At 38.8% G+C, this 23,063-nt stretch overlaps 1 protein-coding gene across 21 annotated transcripts in view; it reads right to left on the reverse strand.

Annotated features, from left to right (window-relative positions):
* SYNE1 (spectrin repeat containing nuclear envelope protein 1) overlaps positions 1-23,063 on the reverse strand; it is a 316,411-nt gene that overhangs the window by 29,255 nt on the left and 264,093 nt on the right. For 20 of the 21 annotated variants that reach the window (XM_080389669.1, XM_080389663.1, XM_080389667.1 and 17 more), the window contains 10 exons: positions 22,441-22,595; positions 21,932-22,079; positions 18,110-18,204; positions 16,899-17,133; positions 15,976-16,170; positions 12,725-12,850; positions 11,796-11,951; positions 9,690-9,848; positions 9,015-9,181; positions 1,876-2,038 (listed from right to left, as the gene is read on the reverse strand). In XM_080389669.1, coding sequence (XP_080245795.1) covers positions 1,876-2,038; positions 9,015-9,181; positions 9,690-9,848; positions 11,796-11,951; positions 12,725-12,850; positions 15,976-16,170; positions 16,899-17,133; positions 18,110-18,204; positions 21,932-22,079; positions 22,441-22,595 — 1,599 coding nt within the window. Of the gene's footprint in view, positions 1-1,875; positions 2,039-9,014; positions 9,182-9,689; positions 9,849-10,718; positions 11,366-11,795; positions 11,952-12,724; positions 12,851-15,975; positions 16,171-16,898; positions 17,134-18,109; positions 18,205-21,931; positions 22,080-22,440; positions 22,596-23,063 lie in introns of those variants that run through there. The other variant, XM_080389675.1, reaches the window with a different exon arrangement.

Consider the following 23,063-nt stretch of genomic DNA (forward strand, 5'->3'; position numbering starts at 1 on the left):
TTTTTTCCCAAAAGCAAACACATTTTTTTCCACATTTCAAGTAGTAGCAGATTGAGAAAGTAAACAAATAAGTAATCCTTGAAATGCAGTTAGCAACCCTAGGAAAAGTCTGCAGTGAAGTTACCCTACCTTCCCCAGGATATCCAGCTTCCATTGTATCTTTAATTTCACTACAGAGACCAGAAATCTGCAAAACTGACTGTTGGCTGAAGTGGTAGATAACAGTTACAGACATGGAATTTGGCCTTGATCTTTCAACAGTATAATATTTTTAATGTAATTTTGGATATGAACAACTGGTAGCAGTATCAGCAGGGAATATAATGACCTCGGTGGAAGATCAAACATGGAAAAGAACATAAGATCACTAACGGAATAAGAAAGAGGGATGAAATACTTGAGAAGATGGCCAATGTACTGGCCTTCTGAGATGCAGTGGATAGTGATGTAGCCTGCAACTAATAAAAAATACTGTTTGCCATACAGCAAAGACGGGTGGTTTTTGGTTTTCTTTTGGTGGTTTTTTTTAAATTATTATAATAATCATGGCTTGCAGTGTTATCAAATCAAATCATCATCAAATTTCCAAACATGGCATCCTATCATGATAATTAACTTGTTTCTCTCCTTCGGAGTTCAAATTAAACCACTTGCACTTCTACAGAATATCACTGCACACTGTGACTACATGAGGATCACCACAAGGAAACAGCAGAAGGCAGAGATACACCAGTCTGTGCCCAGAACAAGTCCCCTAAGAAGTGGTTGTAACAAACTGTAGGATGACTGCATAGGAATGCTAGTAAAAAATCTCAAGTATCTGCTTTGTTGATAGCAATGTTTAGCCCTGCCCAGCACTTTATTGTCTCAGAAACACCACTCATTAATAACACTTGTGTGTTGCAAATTATTATCCCTATGTAAATAACATACAGAATATTAATAAACGATTCCGCACAGCTATGTAGCAAATCAGCTGGGGAGCTGACAAAAACTGAGGAGGTTTTTGGGTCTCAGTCCCACACTCAGATTAAAAGGGCAAAATGCCAGTTTGTACACTTCATAAACTAATCATTCCCAAAACATTCTGGCACTGCTCTTTTGACACATTTCTTGCTCTCTGGAGAAAGAACTCAGTTTCTTAATACTAATTCGTCTCCAGTGAGGCACCAGAAAGGTATTTTTGCCAGTAAATAATCAACAGGAACACAACAGAACAACAGTCATGTGCTTCTACGTAAAAATGTGCTGGGCAGTGAAGTGGAACAGGAAAGAGAAGGTATAGCACATCTTCTTAGAAGTAACATTGGTTTTAGTGCCAAAACCTGGTTGACTTAACATTTTTCTGCCCATTCCAGTGTTGACTATTTTGTTCTAGCATTCATAAAGGCTTTGTGTCCTACAAACCAACCAATTTCAACTTCACATGTATAGCTCATGCATCTTTGCGTGCAAAGTGATTTCCAAACAAGCTGCAAAATAAAACTGAGTTAGAGAGGTTGCTAAACAATAGTAATCTCGAAGCATGTGCAAAATTTGCAAGGTCTAATAGGTGTCAGTTTTGCCTCTGGGTAGAGACAATTCAAACAAACAAAAAACAAAAGCCCCAAAGGAAAAACAATTGCAATTATTCGTTCAGGTTACATCTCTTGATGCCTTACCTTTCTCGGAAAGGTCAATCAGCTCCTGGTGGATTCGATGTCAAAGCCAGCAGAAGGCTCTATAAGTGACACAGTAAGTACCACTTGCCTTGATATTTAAACACTTCTTTGCCTCATGCCCTCTCAGCATTGAGCCTGGGTATGGGCAGCCCAAGGACACTCTACTTTGGTTCTCCCCATGTCATCGTGCACCTGCTAAGTGTTTGTATTTTACCTGCTGTTCATTTAGCTTCCTTTGTATCTCCTCGGAGTCACAAGTTTCATAGACAATAGGTTTGGACAGCTCTGACTCAATGTGGGCAAGCCACGATCTCAGGCTACTCATGTTTTTATCCAGTTGCTGCACTGCAACGAGGGTCTCCTTCAACTTCTTTACCCTGTAAAGAAAATCAAAGAGCAGCATAACTACACCCGGAAGAAGAATTTCCACAGCATGCATTTCAGGAAGTTTTTAGAGAAATGTAACTTTGACGGCAAGTTCTGTTGTGTAGTTTTCTTTTATTATGTAACAGAAGCATATTATGTGCGCAAACAGTCTTGCATTCATAGGTTCCAGTTAAGAAAAAATAAGAGCCTACTGATGTCATGCAGCATTTTCAAAGCTTCTGTACCTTTACTGGTTGAGTTAAATATTTGTTAAGAAAGGTAAACTTCTGTTTTTTTAATGAACTCACACACACCAAACCCCCGAAACATTCTAAGTAACTTAGTTGTGCATTTGACCAACAGATGACAAAAGTTCTTCTTAGGCTACAAATTACTTAGCCATTTAACCAGTACTGGTGGTGGAGTGCACTGAGTGAACAGGTCTTTTTCACCCCAGTGATTTCTAAACATTGTCATAGAATGGTTTGGCTTGGAAGGGACCTTTTAAAGGTCATCTAGTCCAACTCCCCCTGCAATAAGCAGGGACATCTTCAGCTAGATGAGACTGCTCAGAGTCCCATCCAAGCTGACCCTGAACGTTTCTAGGGATGGGGAATCTATCACCTCTCTGGGCAACCTGTTCCAGTGTGAAGACTTGTCCTTGAATAAATAAGTTTTAGAGGGAGAAATCCAGCTAAGAACTAGTGAGAAATCCTGAATCCCAAGGGCTGCTTTAAATTGTTCTTGGTCTTAATGGACTAGTTCAGATTTAAAAAGATGAAACTGGCCAGGAAAAATTAAATAGTGGATTTATTTTAATTAAGAGAACATCAAGCTTAGACAGTGAGGAAAATTTGACTAAACCTTCTTCCTCTCTTTGGTATTTTTTCCTTCAGCCTGTTTCAACTGCAAAAATGTCTGAGTAATTCTAATTCCCTCCTTCCTATTCCCATGTTACATAACGTACATTAGTGGATTCTGAAATTGTTTCTAAGCTTGCTTTTTTTTCTTCCATTTAAGTAGTACTACAAACAATTTTGAGTAACATTCCATTTTATGCTTCTATTGCTCTTTCACTTCAGTGTTTCAGTATCAGAAACCTTTAAGAGATGAGTGCACCTGGGAATAGACTGTCTAGATATGGTTGAAAAATACAAGATTGCCAGATTCTTCAAACAAACAAAATGCCACCTGACTACCCTGTAATTCAAACACGGCAATTCACATTTTTTCCATAGTACTAACCAGCAAATTTATCAAGTGTTTCCATATTTAAAGCAGTAGTTGCAGCTGACCATTAAGAGTCTAATATGGGTGTCCTTCTCTTACCAAAGAGAAACGCAGAGATCTTAACATCATCAATTAAAAAAACTTAAAAGTTAAATCTTTCATTTTCCCACTCTTTCTAGCCCTCTTTTTAGATCACAGATGGTGAAACTATGGCTCTTTAGCACCAAACATGCTTAAGAACAGCTTGAACACATCTTGCTTGCCAGAATCTCATGACCAACAGCAGCAGGGTTGTGATCTGAAAAAAAATCTTGGTAATTGGAAAAAATCTGGGTAATCTTAAAATCTTGATATGAAGGGACTGAAATCAACACAACCATGCTGAAAGACTGCCCCAGTTATCCTAAAACACAGTTATGGGTTTAGCCTTGGAGAGACACCAGGAGAACAATCAATGCCTGGGGGCACCATCTCCTTGTCACCTATGGTTGTACAGGCAGTGCTTTGTGGGTTTGGACCAACTGAACATTGCTCATAGGGTGAGCAAAAATGTTAATTATCACTCTTCTGGAATTCACATACAGCTTTCCAGTCTCTGACATTAATTAAAGAGGAGTGAAATCCTGCCCATTTTCTGCTTAGATTTCGAAGGCTGGATGCTGCTGATCCTTTGCAGGCATGCTGGAGCAGGAAAAGGAACAATGAGTCATGTCATCACTGTGTAGAAGCAATGTTACTCTATCATTTGCAAGCCCAAGTCGCAGACCAGGTTATTCTTGTTTGTAATTGTATAGTACCCTAACCTCTGTGGCGGATTTTATTACATTTTGCCCATAACACCTGATAAAGGCCCCGTCATTTAGAAAGTGCCCTCTTTGCCTCAGGCAGACTGCATGGGAATACGTCCCTGCCGGAGTAAAAAACAACCCTGGCCCAAATAGTGCTGTTTTCAGTCACATGACCTAAGCTACCAAAGGGAGAAGTGTGACACAGTAAAAGAACACTCCAACCAAAACCTACTGCTAAACCTGCCCTCCCACCAAACCATTGCAATTCCCTGCACCTAAATACCAAAAGTTAAAAAAAGCACCACCCCCACCCCCCCCCAAGAAAAAGGACAACTCCCTTCCTGCCCCCCACTACATCTACTAAGACTGTTCTTTTCTGGTACAGAGTCTAACATAACAGGTTCCTTGCCCATGGTACAAATAGATGCAAATAAAAAAGTGCTTCTTGGAGTATGCTGGGCTTACTTTTTTTGGCTGAACTGCAGTACAGTGTTATGCCTCCAGCTACTGTGAAAACATATCTGCAAACAAATAATAGATGTAATCCATCAAGTCTAAGAGTTTTCCTCTGAATTTTAGCAGGCAAGATGCCCATGGTCTTCATCTCACTGAATATTATGCCTGTGTACAAACAATTACATAATGTGTGTGCAACAAAATTAGCTCTCTCTTAAAAATATAGCAGGTCAAAATCCCATATTTCCATGCTAATGGTGGGGCCTGAAAGCTAATGAAACTAAAAGCCCTGCTCAGAGACAAAGGACAAATTATAAACCATTCAATTATGTTGGATCCCTAGCCAACCGCAATTTTGCCCTTTTGAAGTTCCATTTACAAGATTTCATTTAAACAGTTAATTATTCCAATAATCATCTCGTGCTTTTGTTACAGCTTTAAGCATGTTACTGCAAGAGACTTGAGGTAACTCCCCTCCTTCATAATCAAGAGTCCACATTGAAATCAAAGGCTTGGACCCATAACACGGTTGCTTTACAGGTTGTTTTTTATATAACACACACACACCAGTGTTCCTACATTTTAGAAATACTTAAGACTCTCAGAAGGGAAAATACTGCAGAATTCAATTGTTCACTGACAAAAACTTATCTGAAAATTTGAATGGGCTCATGATGCTTATGTTTCCCTTTTCCAATTACTGTGCTTTGGTTATGCCGAAAAAGTAATAACTTTAAAATATCTATTTTACATTAAGAAAAGGCAGTGGGAGAAAAACTCAGAGCTGAAATTAAGCCCAAGTATCTTTAATTTATCTAGTCCCAAATTAGACAGCCTTAGATTCCACTTCAACCTAAAGAGGAACAACTCTGTAAATGCCTAACTATGCATCATATAGAGCTCGTAGCTATTGCATTAGTAATTCAGACAGCTGGTTACTAATATTAAACTTTAAAAAAACACATGAAAAAAGTCAGTAAGAGTGCATTAGCTATGCCTGTACAAAGCCAGTAGAAAGCAGACACTTTTTTTTTTTTTAAATATCTACTTGGAACTGGAGACAAAGTTTCAACAAACAGTCTATGAAATAGTGAAAAATATTACACTGTTAAAACCAGTGTTTTTAAAAAATCAGTTTAAAATAATCTCTTTATGAATAAAAAAGATCTATTGGTCAAAGCACAGTACTATTGTGTAGCTGGACACTAGTACTGTCAGTTATATTTGCTCTTCAGACCACAGTTTCTCCTTTCAAAGAGCAAATTTCTAGAACTCTGGACAAAACAAAACTTCTAGAAAAGATAACATGAATAGGGATAAAGAGAAGATGAATCAAAAATCTAGGATGATGTAGGCTGAGTTTAAGTATTACATGCAGTAACAAAACAGTCATTAATAGGTACAGTACAGACCGGCTTCAATAAGTTAAGTTTGAAACACTTTAGAGCTTCTCTCCTTCTCTGCCTTTTGCTTGTAGCCATGCCTCTTTGATGACACAGTGAGCAGACAAATACAAAGTCTGCTTTTTCTCATGCGTGTACATGCTCTTGTATTTAAAAACAGCAGTAAAACCAGTATACAGCTTCTTCCAGACAGCAAAGAGTTTTACTAGTTCAAAGTCTGCATCAGTAGCAAAAAATTATTCTGGGATCCAAAAGTACTAGCTGTAAAACAAATTATGCTCTTACCACTGTAAATATTTTTAAACTGTGCAGAAAACACTAATTTCTAGCTAAGGCAGTGATTTCTACATATCAATATTTCAATTAGTTTCTCATCAAGACAAGACTTCAGAAAGAACTGTATCAATCAAAAGCAAACAAAAATAGCTGCCTGCCTTGTGATATCACAATTACAGTCTGGGAGATCTGAATCCACACCGCCGTCCTCTGCCATCCTCACAGCACGCAAGTCCTCTGCCACCACCATGAAATTTTCCAGCATTAAAAAGAAGAACTTCCACTCCAAAAGCCTGCAAACACTGTGCTTTGGGCGGGGGGAGGAAAGGGGAAACACTTCTCTTTGCTGGTGAGTACTGTACAGAAAATGCTGCATGCCAAACAAATGTTAGCAGCCGTTGCTTGATAACATGAGACTGAATGGTGACAAGTGGTCATGCTTCTAAATAAAACCTGCATTCATCAACATGTGCCAGACTTGATCTCCAGGAATGTGGACCGTGAGTGCTAGGGGAAGGGATGAAAACACACAACAAAGCCTTCTTTGCAAAGCCTGAGCAGTTGCAGTATTAGCACTGCTTCCTGGCTGTACACATCTATAACATTTTTTGCACTGCGTTGACATATCAGAAAAATTCATCTGAAAGGAATAAAATGTTCTAGAAGGCCAGAAACAGATGAGACTGATGCAGAGACACAGCTACCTTTCTGTAGCTGCCTCTTCTCCAGTTAGAGACCTCCTCAGAATGGAGAGGCAATTAAAAAAACATAGGTAAGGAAACAGAATGTAAGAAAGAGCCTTTTACAGGTGAATGGAGAAGTTCCACTGCAGAGCATGAAATCAATAGGTAAAGATTCAGACTGGACACATATTACCATAATATATTACTGAAGCATTTTCACAGAGCACTTTCTGTTCATTCATAGTTGTAGGAAACAAACCATTAAGAAAAATGCTCTAGGCAAGGGATGACTGTAGCTTTGCAGAAAAATACGCCGGCTCTGATAATTTATTAATGCTGTCAGGGATCCAGAATATGAAAAGATGTATTTCATTCTCAACCTCAGAAAAATTAATCTGCATTTACTTGCTGAGTGCAGCCAAAATCGTATTATATGATATATTCCAGACTCCAAAGTATCATAGCAGGAACACACCACAATATGTAACAACATATTCTGAAGAGCCTCTGGAGCCTTCTAAAAATTGTCTTGGGGGATGCAAACCTTTTGTCCAGTGGGAATTAGACAGCAATACAAGTACTTTGTACAGACATTAATCAACAACTTGGGCTTTAACTGCTGTCAGCCTGAACTACAGCTGAGTTAGCAAAATAACCACAACCTAGAATCAAACCTCTCCACCATTTACTTCCCAACTTCAGCAATGCAACATTCAAACTTTGCAGAGGTTTTTTTTCACTTCAGTAAGCACTAGGATGGAAAGGGTTATATGTTTTACTGCATACAATAGTGCTGAGCAAGCTAGCTGAGAAGGCTAAGTTGAAAAATAAATCTGGAAATAAAAGTAAATAAAGATTTTATATAAATTGGTTTAGAACTAGGGCTTGACACTCTGCTTCATGATAACAGAATGAGAAAGTTTAAGTGTATAATATTGCAGTTTATATCTCCCCACTCCAAGAATGATACAGGATCCTGACCCTATAGAGGACTCTAACTTCTAATACTGAATAGACGATACAGATCTTTTAAAGATGTGTATTGAAGTTTCTGAATACAATCACTTTTCACTAGAAACTTCCTGAAGGTATTATTTGAACACTTGTCCAAGTAGGTGTTTCAAAAGACAAACACAAAAATACAGCAAATATACTTCATGTTCAATAACTGGTGATGTATCACATCCTCTGAAACCAGCAGGCTCCTTAACCATAACACACCACTTCCTGACTTAATTGTGCTGTAAGAAACATACAGTGTTTGTTACTTTAAAATGAACTACTATAAAAGGAGCTGGAGCCACCAGAATGCTTCTGCTTACATAAAATTTACTGCTCCCGTGCTTACAGATTTCAGAGCAGGAACGCAGTAAAACCATATTAAAAAAGAACAGATGAAAAAAGACAATGGAACTAAACAAACCCTTTTGCAACTAACAGGACTAAAGTATTACTAATTCGTATGTCCTTACATCACAGAAGCATAAAATATAAAGTGTATGTACATTTTATGAAGCGTAAACTTGTGACAAAATCACTGTTAACGGCAGCCTGTAGCACATCTCAATAGAAAGTATTGAAAACAAATAAATTGGTTTCTTCACGTATCAAACAAAAATCCTCTATTTCTTTAAGTTATGAAAAATGCTGTTATGTTTTTCACCTTGAGTAGTAAGAATCTTTAAGCCCACTGTGCATGTCTACCTGCAGTTACTCTTCTCCATCCGTGAAAGAAATCATCAGGCAGAAAAACTAAGACTCAGTTTTGGAACTGCTCTTCTCAAAATCCAAAACTACAAATGCACTGTTTCAATTCCTCTGCCAAGAATATTTAGAAAAACTGCATTTGTGCCCAGTTTTAAGCACTCATCTGAAATAAGATGCTACTGGAGGAAGGCTCACTAAATCTGACTGAAACCGATCCTGTGTCTTTCTAGCAGAAAATGTTTTGAATTGACTCTTCTTGAAGAAATGTCAGGTAATGTAAAGTGAAACAGGAAGGTGAATGTCACAGAAATGTGTTGATGGTTAAGAATAAGCTCGTTTCACAGTCAATGACGAAAAGGCAGACAATAAAAAGATTTTAAGTTCATGACATCCAGCATATTAATCTGTTCCACATAGCATGTAGACATAAACCAACTGTTTTACCTGGCTGCAATAAGATCTAGGAGATGTTGCCACCTGTCATTGATCTTGCCAAGTTTGTACTCTATCTCTGATGCCTTACTCTCATGGCTGGCTTTAGCAAGTCGCTCTCCCATTTGCTGGAGCTGGATTTTGTTCTTCTGGGCTACAGCAATTTCCTCTTGATAATCCTGGACAGTAAAGAGCAATCAGAACTCAAGGTACTTATTCTGAGTACACTCTGCTCTACACTCTAAAGAAACCTTAAAACAATACATGTGAATGTTATTTTTTTAGTAATTGGTACCGTGGAGAAACAACCTCTTAAATATTAGATGTATAACCATGAAAAACTTTATCAGGATGAAAAAAACCCCAAACCACAAAACACAACACCTTCCATAAATATATCTGCTATGCTTAAACTCACTACAGGCAATTCTGATTGGACATTTAGTAAACCATTCAGACACCTTTTGACTTTGCATTTACTTAATTTTCTGGTACCCTTGGGAGGTCCTACCTCAAGAAAGACAGTAAAATGCTGATAGTGAGAGAGCACATACACACAGTCCTACTGGAACTTATAAACATCACTGTAAGGTAAAAACTCCATTTCACCTAATTCAGTATCCTCTTTGCAACACAACACAAGCAAGCAGTTAAAGAAGAGCATGTAAGTGTACATGCACTGTGTACCTTTTTCAGTTTCTCAATCATTTCTTCTATGAGGATGTCACCATTTTGAGAAACCTTACTTTCCATTTGTGTCAGCCACTCACAGAGCTCCTTGTTCTTCTCACTGAAGACAGCCCACTCATTCAGTCTCTCACTAACTTGTTGTCGACGTAAGGAAACCTTAAAGCATTTGCAGAGTATAAATAAAAACAAACTAGTAAATGTATTTAAGAGATGATTGAAAAACTGCTTCAGTGTGAATTCCTCTGGCCCTGTAAAAGTGTTGCAGCCACTTACTTGCCATTAAAATAAGCTGGAGTTGTACTGCAAAAGTTTTGTGTGACTTTCTGTGAGTTTAGAGATACGTGTTAATCTCAGGTTTCCTGTTAGCTACATCCTACACACAGAGAGAAGCATCCAAGTGTTACACTTAGTAGCCTGTCAGTATCTTGTTCTACAACATCTGTAACCCAAAGGTTTCATTAGAAGATAAAAATAAAATTCCTTGCTATTTTTGTTCACATATGAAATGCTGTTAAGTACATTAATACTTTATTTTTAGTTGAAGAGATTAAATAAAAAAGGATTATATAAATGCTTGACCAAAGCAAAACCAAAAGATATATACATAACATATGGTGAACTCCAAAACACTCTGTAATTTCTGCATAAGCATGATTTGTAAGTACAAAGCTAAATCAAAGATACACTATATTTTTCATAAGCAATTCTCTACTTGAGTCCCAATACACTCATTTCATAAGACAGTTATTTCTCCTAAACAGGCATGATACCTTGAGGAATTTCAAAGGACTGAGGTGTGTCCTGACAGGAAAGAACAGGCATAAAACATCCAACTGGCAAATGCTATAGTTAATACATGAGGAAGGAGAACATTGCTATGTTGAAGAAATTGCTATAGCAGTGGTATATAGCATCACAGACTATGAATAGTAATAGACAGACAAAGATGGACATTGAAATCAAAATAGCAGCAGAGGGTGTGCAGCAGTCACCTCTCCAGTTTCAGACATTTGTACAGCTACTTACTTCCTCCCCATTGTAACCTGCATTGTTTCTGACTTTGTATCAGCATTTCAGCTGCGAAGATGAAGACTGCATCTGCTCTTTCATAAACAAGAGCGATGTTTTCTTTAACTACCATATTAGGCTTAAGAGGGGCATACACATGATCTTACATTTCCTTTTTGCAGTTCTAAACTTGATGGCAGCTTTCCGGAAATAAGCAACGGTTGAACAAAGTGTTGCACTAGGTTACATCCTGAAATATTCAGTACACACAAAACTAAGATAAAACTCCTTTACTTGGCTCCCTCCTTTACCATAAACATACATGCAGAGACTACACCATGGTTTAGATGTATCTACGTTGGCTCACTGAAATGCAACTAACCCAACAAGTTCTGTGATGTTAATTGTGAAGCATTTTTCTGACTTTGGGGTGTTTTTGAAGCCTTCACAGGTACCTTATATGAGGTAACTATTTCATAAGTTAGCCCTGGTATATCTGGACTGCAGTCTCTACTGAATCACATAAATAACATCAGGATTATTTGAAAAGCTGGGTGCAAGAGACTCTACTACCTGGATTTCTAAGTGCAAAATGGAGGCATGAAATACTAATAGCATGACATACCTGAAAAATGAAATGATACTCAGCTCATTTCACCCTCAGACTAATAGGAATGCAGACACATCTGAAGGGGCAGAACTGAAGGTACAACAGACTAATGCTGAGCAGGGAGGGGACAGCCTTTCTGTGCACAGCTCCTCCACCGAAGCACAGGTAACTGTATTACTTCTGTTTTCCCCAGCCAGCCATGCCGCAGTCCCACAGCAAATAGTGTGACTTTTTGTTGGTTTTTCAAGGCTGCTTATATATGACCTCATGACCATGACAAAGTTTAAGAGATCTAGAAACACCAGCAGTGACTAAAGGAAACATTTGACATTTGAACAGGTGTTTTCCTTGATTCAGCCAGAGTTCAGTTTTGAATCTCATTGTGCCTACATGCATCTTCTCTAAAAGCTGACACCTGCATTCAGATTTTCTCCCAACAATTTTGTAGCCTGCATACTCATATCTGTGTTCAGTACTATACTTGCCTGGTGGCACAGCTCCTCCCACTGCCTCTGCAGAAGCTCTATGCGCTCACTGAGGATTGAGATATCATCTGCACTGATATGTATAGACAGGGTGTCCTTCAGCAGAGAGAGGTGTACAAGGTCATCTGTCCATCCTTCAACAGCATTCTCTAACTCCTTAAAAGAAGTGCACAAGCAAAAACAACTGGTTTGCTAACAAGTAAAAATGTGAATGTGCTGATGAAGCACAAAGACAAGCATTGTTATGCCACTGAATTAAAGGCGTATCTGAGCAGACCCACCATTTCAAGCAGACTGTTTCAGCCCTGTTTAAAATAAAAAGAAAACACCAAACCCGTATGTACCGATATTTTGAGAGTTATGAGAGAGGTAACTCCCCAACAGTGAATGATACATCAGCCTTGTAGCAAGTAGTCACAAACTAATATCCTACTCAAATCTCTCTAAAGTTCAAAGCTATTTGAGAATTTCAAGTATTGGTTTGGACTTCTATGTATTGAAAATATTGTAAGTTCTAATCCATTTCTGAACTGCAAAGAATAAGGCGAAAAAGTGTTATCTTAGTTCTCCACAGTAACATCACCTTAAAAAAAAAGCACTAAACCAACAGTTTAAATACCGAGTTTAAATTTGAAGTTAGAACTTCTATAATAAAAAGCACACCAGTTTTATTTATTTAGTACATATACAGTACTTTTCAGATCCTGTTCTGATGTCACTTTGATCAGATCTACGTTCATCCTGCAGGATTTTCATTGAGATCGCTCAAGTATTATGCTGTCCAAATGTTAACATTGATAGTTTCTCATCACAGGGATAGCTGACTGGTTTGCACAGTCACTAACGTGAAGCCTATCAACAATGGAAGAGGTTACTGCACAAAGGCAGGCAAAGATGTGACAACAACCAACAGAGAATAAGCGCTTTACCTTGCAACGAATCTGCTCTGCATGCAACTCATCATGGTGTTCTGGCAAAGGCTGAGAAAGCTTTTTTTTGAATGATCTTAGCTTCTCCAGGGAGTCTCCTATGCCCTTTTCGGATTTTTCCCAGTCCTGAAGGCAGAATGTTTATTAGACTTCAATTCAGATCTGGATTATACTTATGTCAGTTGATTTGCTTAACTAACCACTAAATAGTGAAAAAAAATTCATAATAATAACAACATGCCTTGAAATCCTCCTCTAATACTCATAGTCCCAGAGCTTAAGTCACACAAATTTTTATGTGTAGGTCTCTGATAGTAGAAATACACAAGCCAAAGCCTCCTGTTATAACATTGTCTAGATCCAACTCCATCCTTTCAGAAAAGCATCTTCCTGCCAAAATTATTTTGCACTTCCTTTCTTGAATGCCTGTATTAAACATGCCATTGTTCTTTGACAAGAGCTCCATTCAGGTGCATTAATCTCCAGAAAAAAAAAAAAGTGGTTGGGGATACTGCAAATTCAGGTCAGACTGAAGTACCTGCAGTGTCTCCTCTAAATTATGATTACAGCAGCTACACCCAGCTTTAGTATATGTATACTTTCCAACATTTTAAATGTGTTCAATGCAAATTAAACTGTACCAATAGTCATGTGGCAGTAAGGTTTTACCTGCCTTACCTGCTTGTTAAAGCCTACTAAAAAGGTACTCATAGACAGATCTCTAATAAGCCAGTCAACCCATAAAGAATGCCAGTTGTATGATACCAGAAAATACAAAACATGTTTCTCTTTTTTCTCTTAGTTTTCTGTTTCAAGATATTCTCCTACCACTGCCTCTGTATTTCTCCTTTCCATTTTTTTTTCCAATCTATGCCAGTATTTCATGATCATCTTCAGGATGAAGAATTACAAACAACATGTCTTGCAAAAAAATCCTCTTTAGTGTCTTCTTTCTTCTCTCCTGAGTAATATGGCCTTACAAGACAACAGTTGGTGACGTTCCTAATACAGCACATACACTTCTAGGATACCCACTTGTGCTTTCCATTTGGTCAGAAGACCACTAAAAAGTCATGTATTTAAGATCAAGCTAGCGTAATGTAATGAAGGTTCGGTATCTATGAGATGATTTATGCAATTTGCATGGTAACTGCCCTACTTCTTCACCTTCAAGCGTTAAGTTCCATATTTTCATTGAGACAAAACACCACAGAAGCCTTTGGTCTCCCTAGGTAACGGCTTTCATGACTAAAATTTCCTGACATAACTCCTCCACTAGAAGCTGAGGTATGAGGAACAATGCCTGAAAAAGGAAGAAAAATCTACTTATCTGAACTTTTCCAAAATAGTATTTCATTTGCTTGGACCGCTTTGCTTCTTGCTATTTACAAGCAAAACTAAAGTGTTCACAATTCTGTACTTCTATTAGACCTGAAACTATTCTAAAAGCACTTGCCCTATTCTAGTAATTCATGTAAGTCCAATTTTCATTATCCTCCTTAGAATGAGTAAAAGGGAAAAACAAACAGACCAAATTTAAATTCCAGCCTATCACCTTCAATACTCGAAGTGAGGTTAGCACACATTCTGGACATTGCTTACAACAAAATAAAGTTCAAGGCTCTCTTCTCCAAGATCACAGAAGTTTATCTAAACTAGCAAATACTCAAGACACTGGAAGGAAACACAGACTACTACTTTGCCAGACAGATCTTGACACTGGCATGTAGAGAGAATAAGGCAGGCCTAATTTTCAATACAGTATTGTGGCAGGTTGACTGTGGCTGGATGCCAGGTGCCCACCAAAGCTGCTCTGTCACTCCTCCTCCTCAAGTGGACACAGGAGAGAAAATGTAATGAAAGGCTCACGGGTCGAGGGGGAGAGATTGTTCACCATTTACTGTCACGGGCAAAGCAGACTCAACTTGGGGAAATTAATTTTATTTACTACCAACCAAATCAGAGCAGGATAATAAGAAATAAAACCAAACCCTAAAGCATCTTCCATCCGCCACCACTACCCACCCCCACCTTCTATTCCTGGGCTTAACTTTACTCCTGCTTTTCTTTTCTCTACCTCCTCCCCTACCAGCACCTACTGCACTACCAGCAGTGCAGGGGGATGGGGAATAGAAGTTGTGGTCAGTTTGTCACACATTGTCACTGCTGCTCCTTCCCCCTCAGGGGGAGGATTCCTCACACTCTTCCCCTGCTCTAGTGTGGGGTCCATCCCATGTGAGACAGTACTCGAAAACTTCTCCAACATGAGTCCGTCCCACGGGCTGCAGTTCTTCACAAACTGCTCCAGCGTGGGTCCCTTCCATGGAGTGTGGTCCTTCAGCAGCAGACTGCTCCAGTGTGGGTCCCCTGCAGGCTCACAAGACCTGCCAGCAAACCTGCTCCAGTCCGGGCTCCTCTCTCCATGGGTCCACAGGTCCTGCCAGGAGCCTGCTCCCGTGGGCTTCCCACAGGGTCCAGCTGTGACCTTCTTCAGGCAACCCCCTGCTTTGGTGTGGTGTCCTCCATGGGCTGCAGGTGGCTATCTGCTCCACCATGGACCTCCATGGGCTGCAGGGGGACTCACCATGTCCCCTCACCGTGGTCTTCACCACAGACCACAGGGGAATCTCTGCTCCGGCGCCTGGAGCACCTCCTCACCCTCCTTCTTCACTGATCTTGGTGTCTGCAGAGTTGTTGCTCTCAAATATTCTCACTCCTTTCTCTGGCTGCAATTGCTGTTGTGCAGTTTTTATTTCCCCCTTCTTAAATATGTTATCACAGAGGAGCTGCCACCATCACTGATGGACTCAGCCTTGACCAGTGGTGAGTCTGGCTTGGAGCCGGCTGGCATGGGCTCCATCGGACATGGGGGAAGCTTCTAGCAGCTTCTCACAGGTGCCACCCTTGTAGCCCCCCACTACCAAAACTTTGCCATGCAAACCCAATACAAGTATGTATAAAAATTAACCAGCATTGTGCAAAATAAAATACATTTTTGCTCTATGTTGAAAATAGGGATGGTAGGAATAGCCTTTATTGGCAGTGTTCTGGAAATATCAATATAACAGATATCAAGTAAAATACCAGCCTACTGTGAAGTATTACCACTTCTAGTTTCAGAGGTGGTGAAATGAAATCAAGAGGTCACGGAGTGTATATGCAATTCCTGTATTTGTGCTGATCCCTTGAGAACGTTTTTCTTCAACCGAGTTTAAGTGAGAAATCATGAACTTGCTGAAGTACACACTCACCTTCAGTAGTAAAACAAGCTGTTTCTTTTGTTGCTCCAGTTGGGTGCTAGCTATTTTCCAGCGCTCCTGAATTTCGGTAAGCTCTGTCTGCAGGGCTGCCTCTGCTCCACTGTCAGCAGAGAGCAGCAGTTGCTTCCCAGCTTCCACAGTGAGGATGTAACTACCCTGCTGCCTCAGGAGAACTTTCTCTTTAAGCTGAAAATATTAAGTTTTCTGTCAGCTCTGTCTTTTTAATTACAATTAGCAATTCAGTATAATTCATTTTCAAGCCCATACTTCAATGGATTGCATACCTTGGCTTAAGCATGAGCAACTGCCCAAACGCTTTACCCTAACCTTTTCACAATCATTTACTGCAGCAGAACTTCACAAAATTTTTCCAAGGGGAAAAAGACATGGAAGACTTCTTTCTCCCCATCAATATTGGTATCTCTATTACTCTTAAACAGAAATAATACCTCTAGAGCCTATTACGCTTTCAAGCTTTATTATTATATCTATCTTCCAGCCAAAAAGCTTGAAGATGCCAAGCTCCTAAATAGATGCTGTTAACCTCACATGAATATGGGACACTCAAGGTATCCTTTTTTTTTAGCTAGAATACATTCCTCAAACAGGATATCATTGTTTTTTTATGTAGACAGTTTCAGTGTGACATTAGTTACAACGCAAAAACAGAAGAAGGCTGAAGAGAAAGGGCCCAGTAAGTTATCTGTTGTGTGTTGTTTATGAACTCGTAACTGCATTTCCATCACACACTGCTGCTTCTAAGGCTACGCCAGTTCTAAAAAGGAACTAACAACCAATATTGCTTTCTGCAAAGCAGACAGACTGAATCTAATACATCTTAAAGAATGTTTTAAAAGATGAATGCTGTAAAAAAGGCAGGAATTTTTTCCTCTCTTCAAACACACTGGACATACCTGCATTTCATCCAGTAGTGCTCTGGCTTGCTGCAATGGGATAGGGACATTGCCTAGCCCACTCACTGGCTGACAGGATATTTCCATGAGCCACTTGCGCAGCTTCTCTGCCATCTCCCTATAGCGCTGCCACTGATGAATCTGGCTGTCAATGATCCCCCTCCTCTGCTGTGCCCGGCGAATTACTCCTTGCCATTGATTACTTAGAAGAGTCAGCTTCAGATTAAATTCATCCCTATTATAAATCAATCAATCAATGAAAATACATAGTAACCTTCATACTTTGATCTATTTGTTCAATAAACTGAAGGGAAAGGGAACATGTTTTCTGGCTGTCAATTATGAAACACTAGTAGAAAAGCACTGAAGTCTCATGATAGCTGACTGAAGATGAGAACTTCACACTTCATGTACTAGAAGAATCAAAGGACTCCAATTACTGAGACCTTAAAAACCCTAAACCCTTAACACAAAAACTCTTCTACCTTCTTCACAGAAATATACAAAGAAAACCCACAGGTTTTACCAGTTTGAATTAGCAAAATTCATAGAAAATCATAGTTTACCCCCAGATTTACTGAAGAGCTCAAAGCAGGCATAAGATACAGCATTAACAGAATTCTCACATTGCAATAAACAGTTAATTTTGTATTAGGACCATGATACTCTTAGAAAGGTCAGTGCATATGCACAAGTGTGAAGCCATTGGTGTTTCACTGATTGTCACTCATTTGATCACAAGTTTGACAGCAGTGGATTCCTGTTCTATCACATTTAGGCTGCAGGTGTTCTTAAATGGCAGTAGGGAATCCTCTTGGTAGAGGAAAACCCCCAGCTGGCATAAATCAAGTGTAACTCACTGAATCTGTCACTGCAGGCTCCTTTGGTGAAAGTGACATTTTGAAAGTACATAAAAATAGACATATATGTAACATGCTTGATAATCCAAGGCAAATATTTGTCAGAGAAGCAGCCTCAAGGCTGTTGTATTCCCAAATGCATTCACACATTCACGTACACCATAGCGTGCTAAAGAACACTGTCTTATTTAAGAACTGGCTAATTAATAGCTTAACCACAGTGACTAACTTCTATCTCAGAAGACCATGATCTGAAACCTGACATCTGCTATCTTCTCTGTTTGGAAGCCTCCCACTAGTCTAAGTATTACTTCACATAAAGAGCAGCAGGAAAAACACAGGAATGCCTACCTGTCATCCACCTGTCCTTGCTCTAGAAGGTGCTGCCCATCAGAGATAATTGAATGCAAAATCTGTTGGCGGCTGAACATCTCTGCCTGGAAAAGCTGTTGTACAGGAGACAAGGATGTTAAAACAAGATCTTATATTTTAATTCTATCTGATCCCTATGCACTGGTAAAAATGAATTTTCATGTATTTATTCTCATTTTGAATTTATTCAATGGTTTTGTCATAGACTTAAACAGAAAAACAATTAAAAATCTCATTGCTGGAGTTACTAGCTGCTTCTAATAATTATTATTAATTCCTTGAGATTTAAAAAGAACTATTAAAAAGCTAAATAATATCAACAGGAGCTAGGTTTTATGTCTCTGAGTACAATTGTGTGATTGACACTATAATTTACAACAAAATCCAGACAGGTTGCATGGACAGAAAGGACACTTTTTATTTTCTGACATGCTTAAGAGTATTATAGCCCTTTACCTTGCTAGACTGAATTTATGCACAGATTGTGTGTGATAGTGTTATAAAACCTTTTGATACAATGTTATGCTGCCCATAGAACTTTAAAAGAAACGGTCAACCATGTATATAAGCTAGCAATCAGTTTTCCACTTCCCATTTTTCCAATTTATTTTCCAATTTTTTCCATTAGTCACAATAAACTTTCACAATACTTTTAAAACTCCCTTATTACTTAAATTATTTAAGACAATAAAATACCTAAGCACTACTTAAGCAAAGATGACTTAAATATATACTGCTTAATTTTATTTTTCAAAATATTTTTTTTTTTTTAGTAATGGACCATGTCTCTAGATAAAGATGTTCAGGAATATTCTTATGTTGATGAAGGTACACCTAGGCATCAGCTCAGGACTGGACCCACTCCATGTTCAAAAAGTTTTTAGGGAGATTAAAAGAAAGAGTATACTGGTGTGAAGCTTGGTATTTTTTTTCTTTTGTTAGTGATGGTGTTTGCAGTCGATAGTTCATCCTTGCCTGAACTGAGATCACTATACCCCAAATCCAGATTACACACCTGCCATCTGGCTTCCTGCCAGCTCAGACTGTGATGTAGCAATTCCTGCATCTACAACTGCCAGCAAAATACCCACTGGTACCTGCGCAATTAAATCCCTCAAGCACATTGTCTGTAGCTTAGGACGTCTAGATGATGGACTAATTTTTCAAAATTATATTTTGCCTTTCTGAACCACTGAGATAATTTTGAAAATGTTACCCAGGTCATTAATTTTCCCACAGAAAGAAACAATGTTGTCTAATTTCCTTGCAGAAGTACTTGATAGTGTATTTTGAATACCCTGGCTATTGTGAATGACTGAGCCTGAACCAGAGAAAAACTATCTGCGCTATTATCTCATGAAAAAATCCACAATACTGCAGGATTGAGAATTTCGGAAAGCTGAGCAAGGCGGCAGAAATTTTACTTCCTGCCACATCTATTTCTGACAAGTTAAGGGGCATGGATGAATCACAGGAGGCAACAGCATCTACCAGCATTGTTTACAGATTGAGACTAAAAGGAACACAACTGGTTAAAAAAAAACAAAACACAAACAACAAAACCAAACCCCCAAAAGTGACAATTCTAGTATTTTTTTAAGAGGATAGGTAAAACAAAAGCTTATCAAGCATGAAGAACTCTGCTTAGAGTGGAGGTATTCAAGCCCTACCCAAAAGAAGAGTAATTTCTGTTAACGCCCACTTGCTCTCTGCATGTACACTGTCTTGTTACATAAGAGGGATACTCCATTATGTGGGACCACTTGCCAACTTTCCTCTTATATGTAGATCACCATGAACCACAGAAATAGCAATTTAAAGAAGGAGGAAAACAGGGTAGGTGCTGGAATTCATAATACTTGAAAAAAACTTCAGTAATTGAGTTGGCAAGGGATGTCCCCTTCCCCTGCCAGCACTTTCTCAAATGCTTGTCTCAGCACATTGCCACTGCACGGGAGTCCAAAGCAATGTACCAGGCTTGCAAATGGATATGGAGAATAGCACAAGAATGACTACAAGATCATCCTGACAGACTTATCTGATGCAGATGGCAGGGTTAGTGCAAGGTATTTGAAAAAGGTATCATGTCCATGTTGCTGAATTGTAAACTACAATGGGAAGTTATTTCTAAATAAAACCATTGTGGGCGCTGGGGTCCTCTTTGAATAAACACCAGCAAAGGTGTGAGTCAGGATCAGAAAGCTGGTAACAGAGCTGGAGACATTCTGGGAACGCATGTGGAAACAGAATATTTTCTCATTATCTTCAAAAATACAAAGCAAAACAATCCGGAAATTCACTTCAAAAAGTTTAGATTTGACCCTTTCAGCAGCGACATGGAAAGAAAATTCTTCATGAGTACCAGAAGGCACTGCAAAGAACACCGAGTACTTAATACATTTACACTATATAAAATGCCAAAAAGTTTTATAAAAAAAAAAATGCAAAAAAAAGATGCATTTCACAACATTTTCTTAGGATGAGTTGCAGTATTTAGAAAATCAGGTATTAGTTCTCTAAATGCTGAGAGATGATTTTATAGCTATAATAACAAAAACTTCAACAGAGCGCCTGAGTAACACCCATCTGAGCTAACTGCCCAGATCAAGGTTGCAGGAGAGAATTAAGCTGAGATCTCACGACAATTGAATGCAAGAAGATTGCCATTAACCCCCTTCAAAAAATCTATGACTGGAACAACAGTAGGACATTATCCACTTGGTAATGATTTCCAGACATTCAAATCTCAAAGACCTGAGATGTATCTCTCAACTTAGAAAGACACTGTCCAGTTAATGCTGGCGGCACCAAGAGGAAATTAAATGGATGACATTTGTGAAAGAAAACACAGTTAAATGCTTAAGCAAATGTATGCTAAAGCAAGCAAATACAGTTGTGAATTACCTTCTGCTATCAAATATTTATCCAAACACTGTGCTGTGAGATACAAGGCAAGAGGAGGGGAAGGACATGACTCTCCGTGTGATCTGGCCTGAATCTCTGGGCAGGTCAGCTGAAAAAGTTGTGGGAACTGAAACTACTGTGGCCACATGGGAGCTTTGGTATGAAAATTGACTTATCTTGATCTTTACCAGAATTCTTGGCAGTAACAATATGGGTGGAGAAAAAATGTTCATCACTAGACTTCACCGAAGAACCAAAAAGGCATTCACTAGTAAAAAACTCTGAATCAGTTTTTCCTTGATGCAAAAGCTGGGCTAGTTCTCGATCTGTTACAAAACCACAGACCACTCCAGCACACAGTGAAGATCCAATCAGTTTGTTCTCCAAGTAGATGTTATTAAATGGAGCCCCCATGATAAGTTGTGTAACTCAGTATTTGACAGAAAAGTCTTCCTTTAACATATTCTTCAGATGATGTAGATGTAGGTGATTTAAGAACAAATAAAATCAGACTAAGTGGGATTTTCTCCAGTTAGGATTAAGACAAAGGGCCACATCACATAAGAATAGTTAGGTTCTACAGGAAAACTAATAACAACTTTGATTTCTTTGGTATGAACCAATCTGAAGTAGACTTAAATGTAGAGGACAAGCACTCATAGGTGTACTGATACATTATACACAAATGCAGACAGATAATTAAGTCCTCCCCCAAATTAGGTATTATTGACACATTTGCATGCTTCTGTTTTAAGTTAAGATTGATCCTCAGACAGTGCAGGCAAATGTAATTCAATTCAAGACACACTATCACATTACTCCACAAAAGAATGTGAATTCCATTTACGTATAAATAGTATGCGTTACAGTTATGTATAAATACAGAGGATGACTTGCCTCATGTGCCCTCTGTTGCTCTAAAAGGCTCTGGTAGTTTCCTGAAATCTCTGCTGCCAGCTTCTGCTCAGTCTGAACTAATAAATCCATCCAAGTCTCACATTTCTCCAAGAAGGTCTGCTGCTGCAGCAAGAAAGACTGCAGCTTACTGAAAGAAAGATAGATAGATTCAGGTAAGGTCTCCTCCTCTCACACAGTGTTGAGAGTCTTGGCACTAATTTTTCCAGCAGAATTCCAGATTAGATGGTAACATTTTTCCCAATCAGCTGCCTCATGCAATTTATTTAGTCAACACTTCGTAAAGTAACAGCCTTCCTCATTTCAAATTCTGATAATTTGTGGCAAAACCAACATCTCAGCTCACTGGCTTTGCTCTTTACTTATAAGTACACCAAAGAAGAGGAACTTTAGTTAATGAAATATCTGAAACATTCTCTTTGCAAAAGGTATACTTTTATATAGCTGTTGTAATCTAAGAAAACCATCCAACAATCTTTAACTGTCCCCACCTGAACCTCTCTGTAGTCTGAGATGAGATCAGAGACCAATGTCTGTTCAAATTCTGCATCCTTTTGATTTCTTTATCATTCAGAGGAAGCCTGTAACCCAGCTCATTAAGACGATCCAAATCTGGGGCCATGCTGCTGAACTTCAACATCTGACTCTGCAACAAACAATAAAAGCAATAACTAGAAAGTTCAGTAATGACACTGTTATAGACTGCAACATTATGAACTAGCATTCAGTTAAATTTGGAACGGCTTGGTTGCCACCAAGTGGCAAGAAATCCCTATGCCAGGGAAAAATTGCCCTTCCAGTTTTCAGCCTCTGGTCTCAAAGAGAAGACTTAGGTTCATGTTTAAATGTGCACAGGGAAGTAAACTCAATTGCACTGAAGTGTTTTGCTAAATTGGGGATTTACTGCTCAGAGCTGCAAAAGTACACTAGTCTTTGAAGCCATATGTTTATATTGTCAAAAAAAGTGATTCTTTTTACCTGTTTCTTAGCCTGAATGCTAGGCTGGTGAATTCCCACTGAACTTATTCAATTTTTTATTTTTAGTTTTTTGTTTCACACTACAGAAATATCTTATTCACTATTTTAGGAAAATATTCTGGTTTTTAGCATGCCC

The sequence above is a fragment of the Falco punctatus genome (assembly GCF_963210335.1).
Source record: "Falco punctatus genome assembly, chromosome: 5".
NCBI classification, from domain to species: Eukaryota; Metazoa; Chordata; class Aves; order Falconiformes; family Falconidae; genus Falco; species Falco punctatus.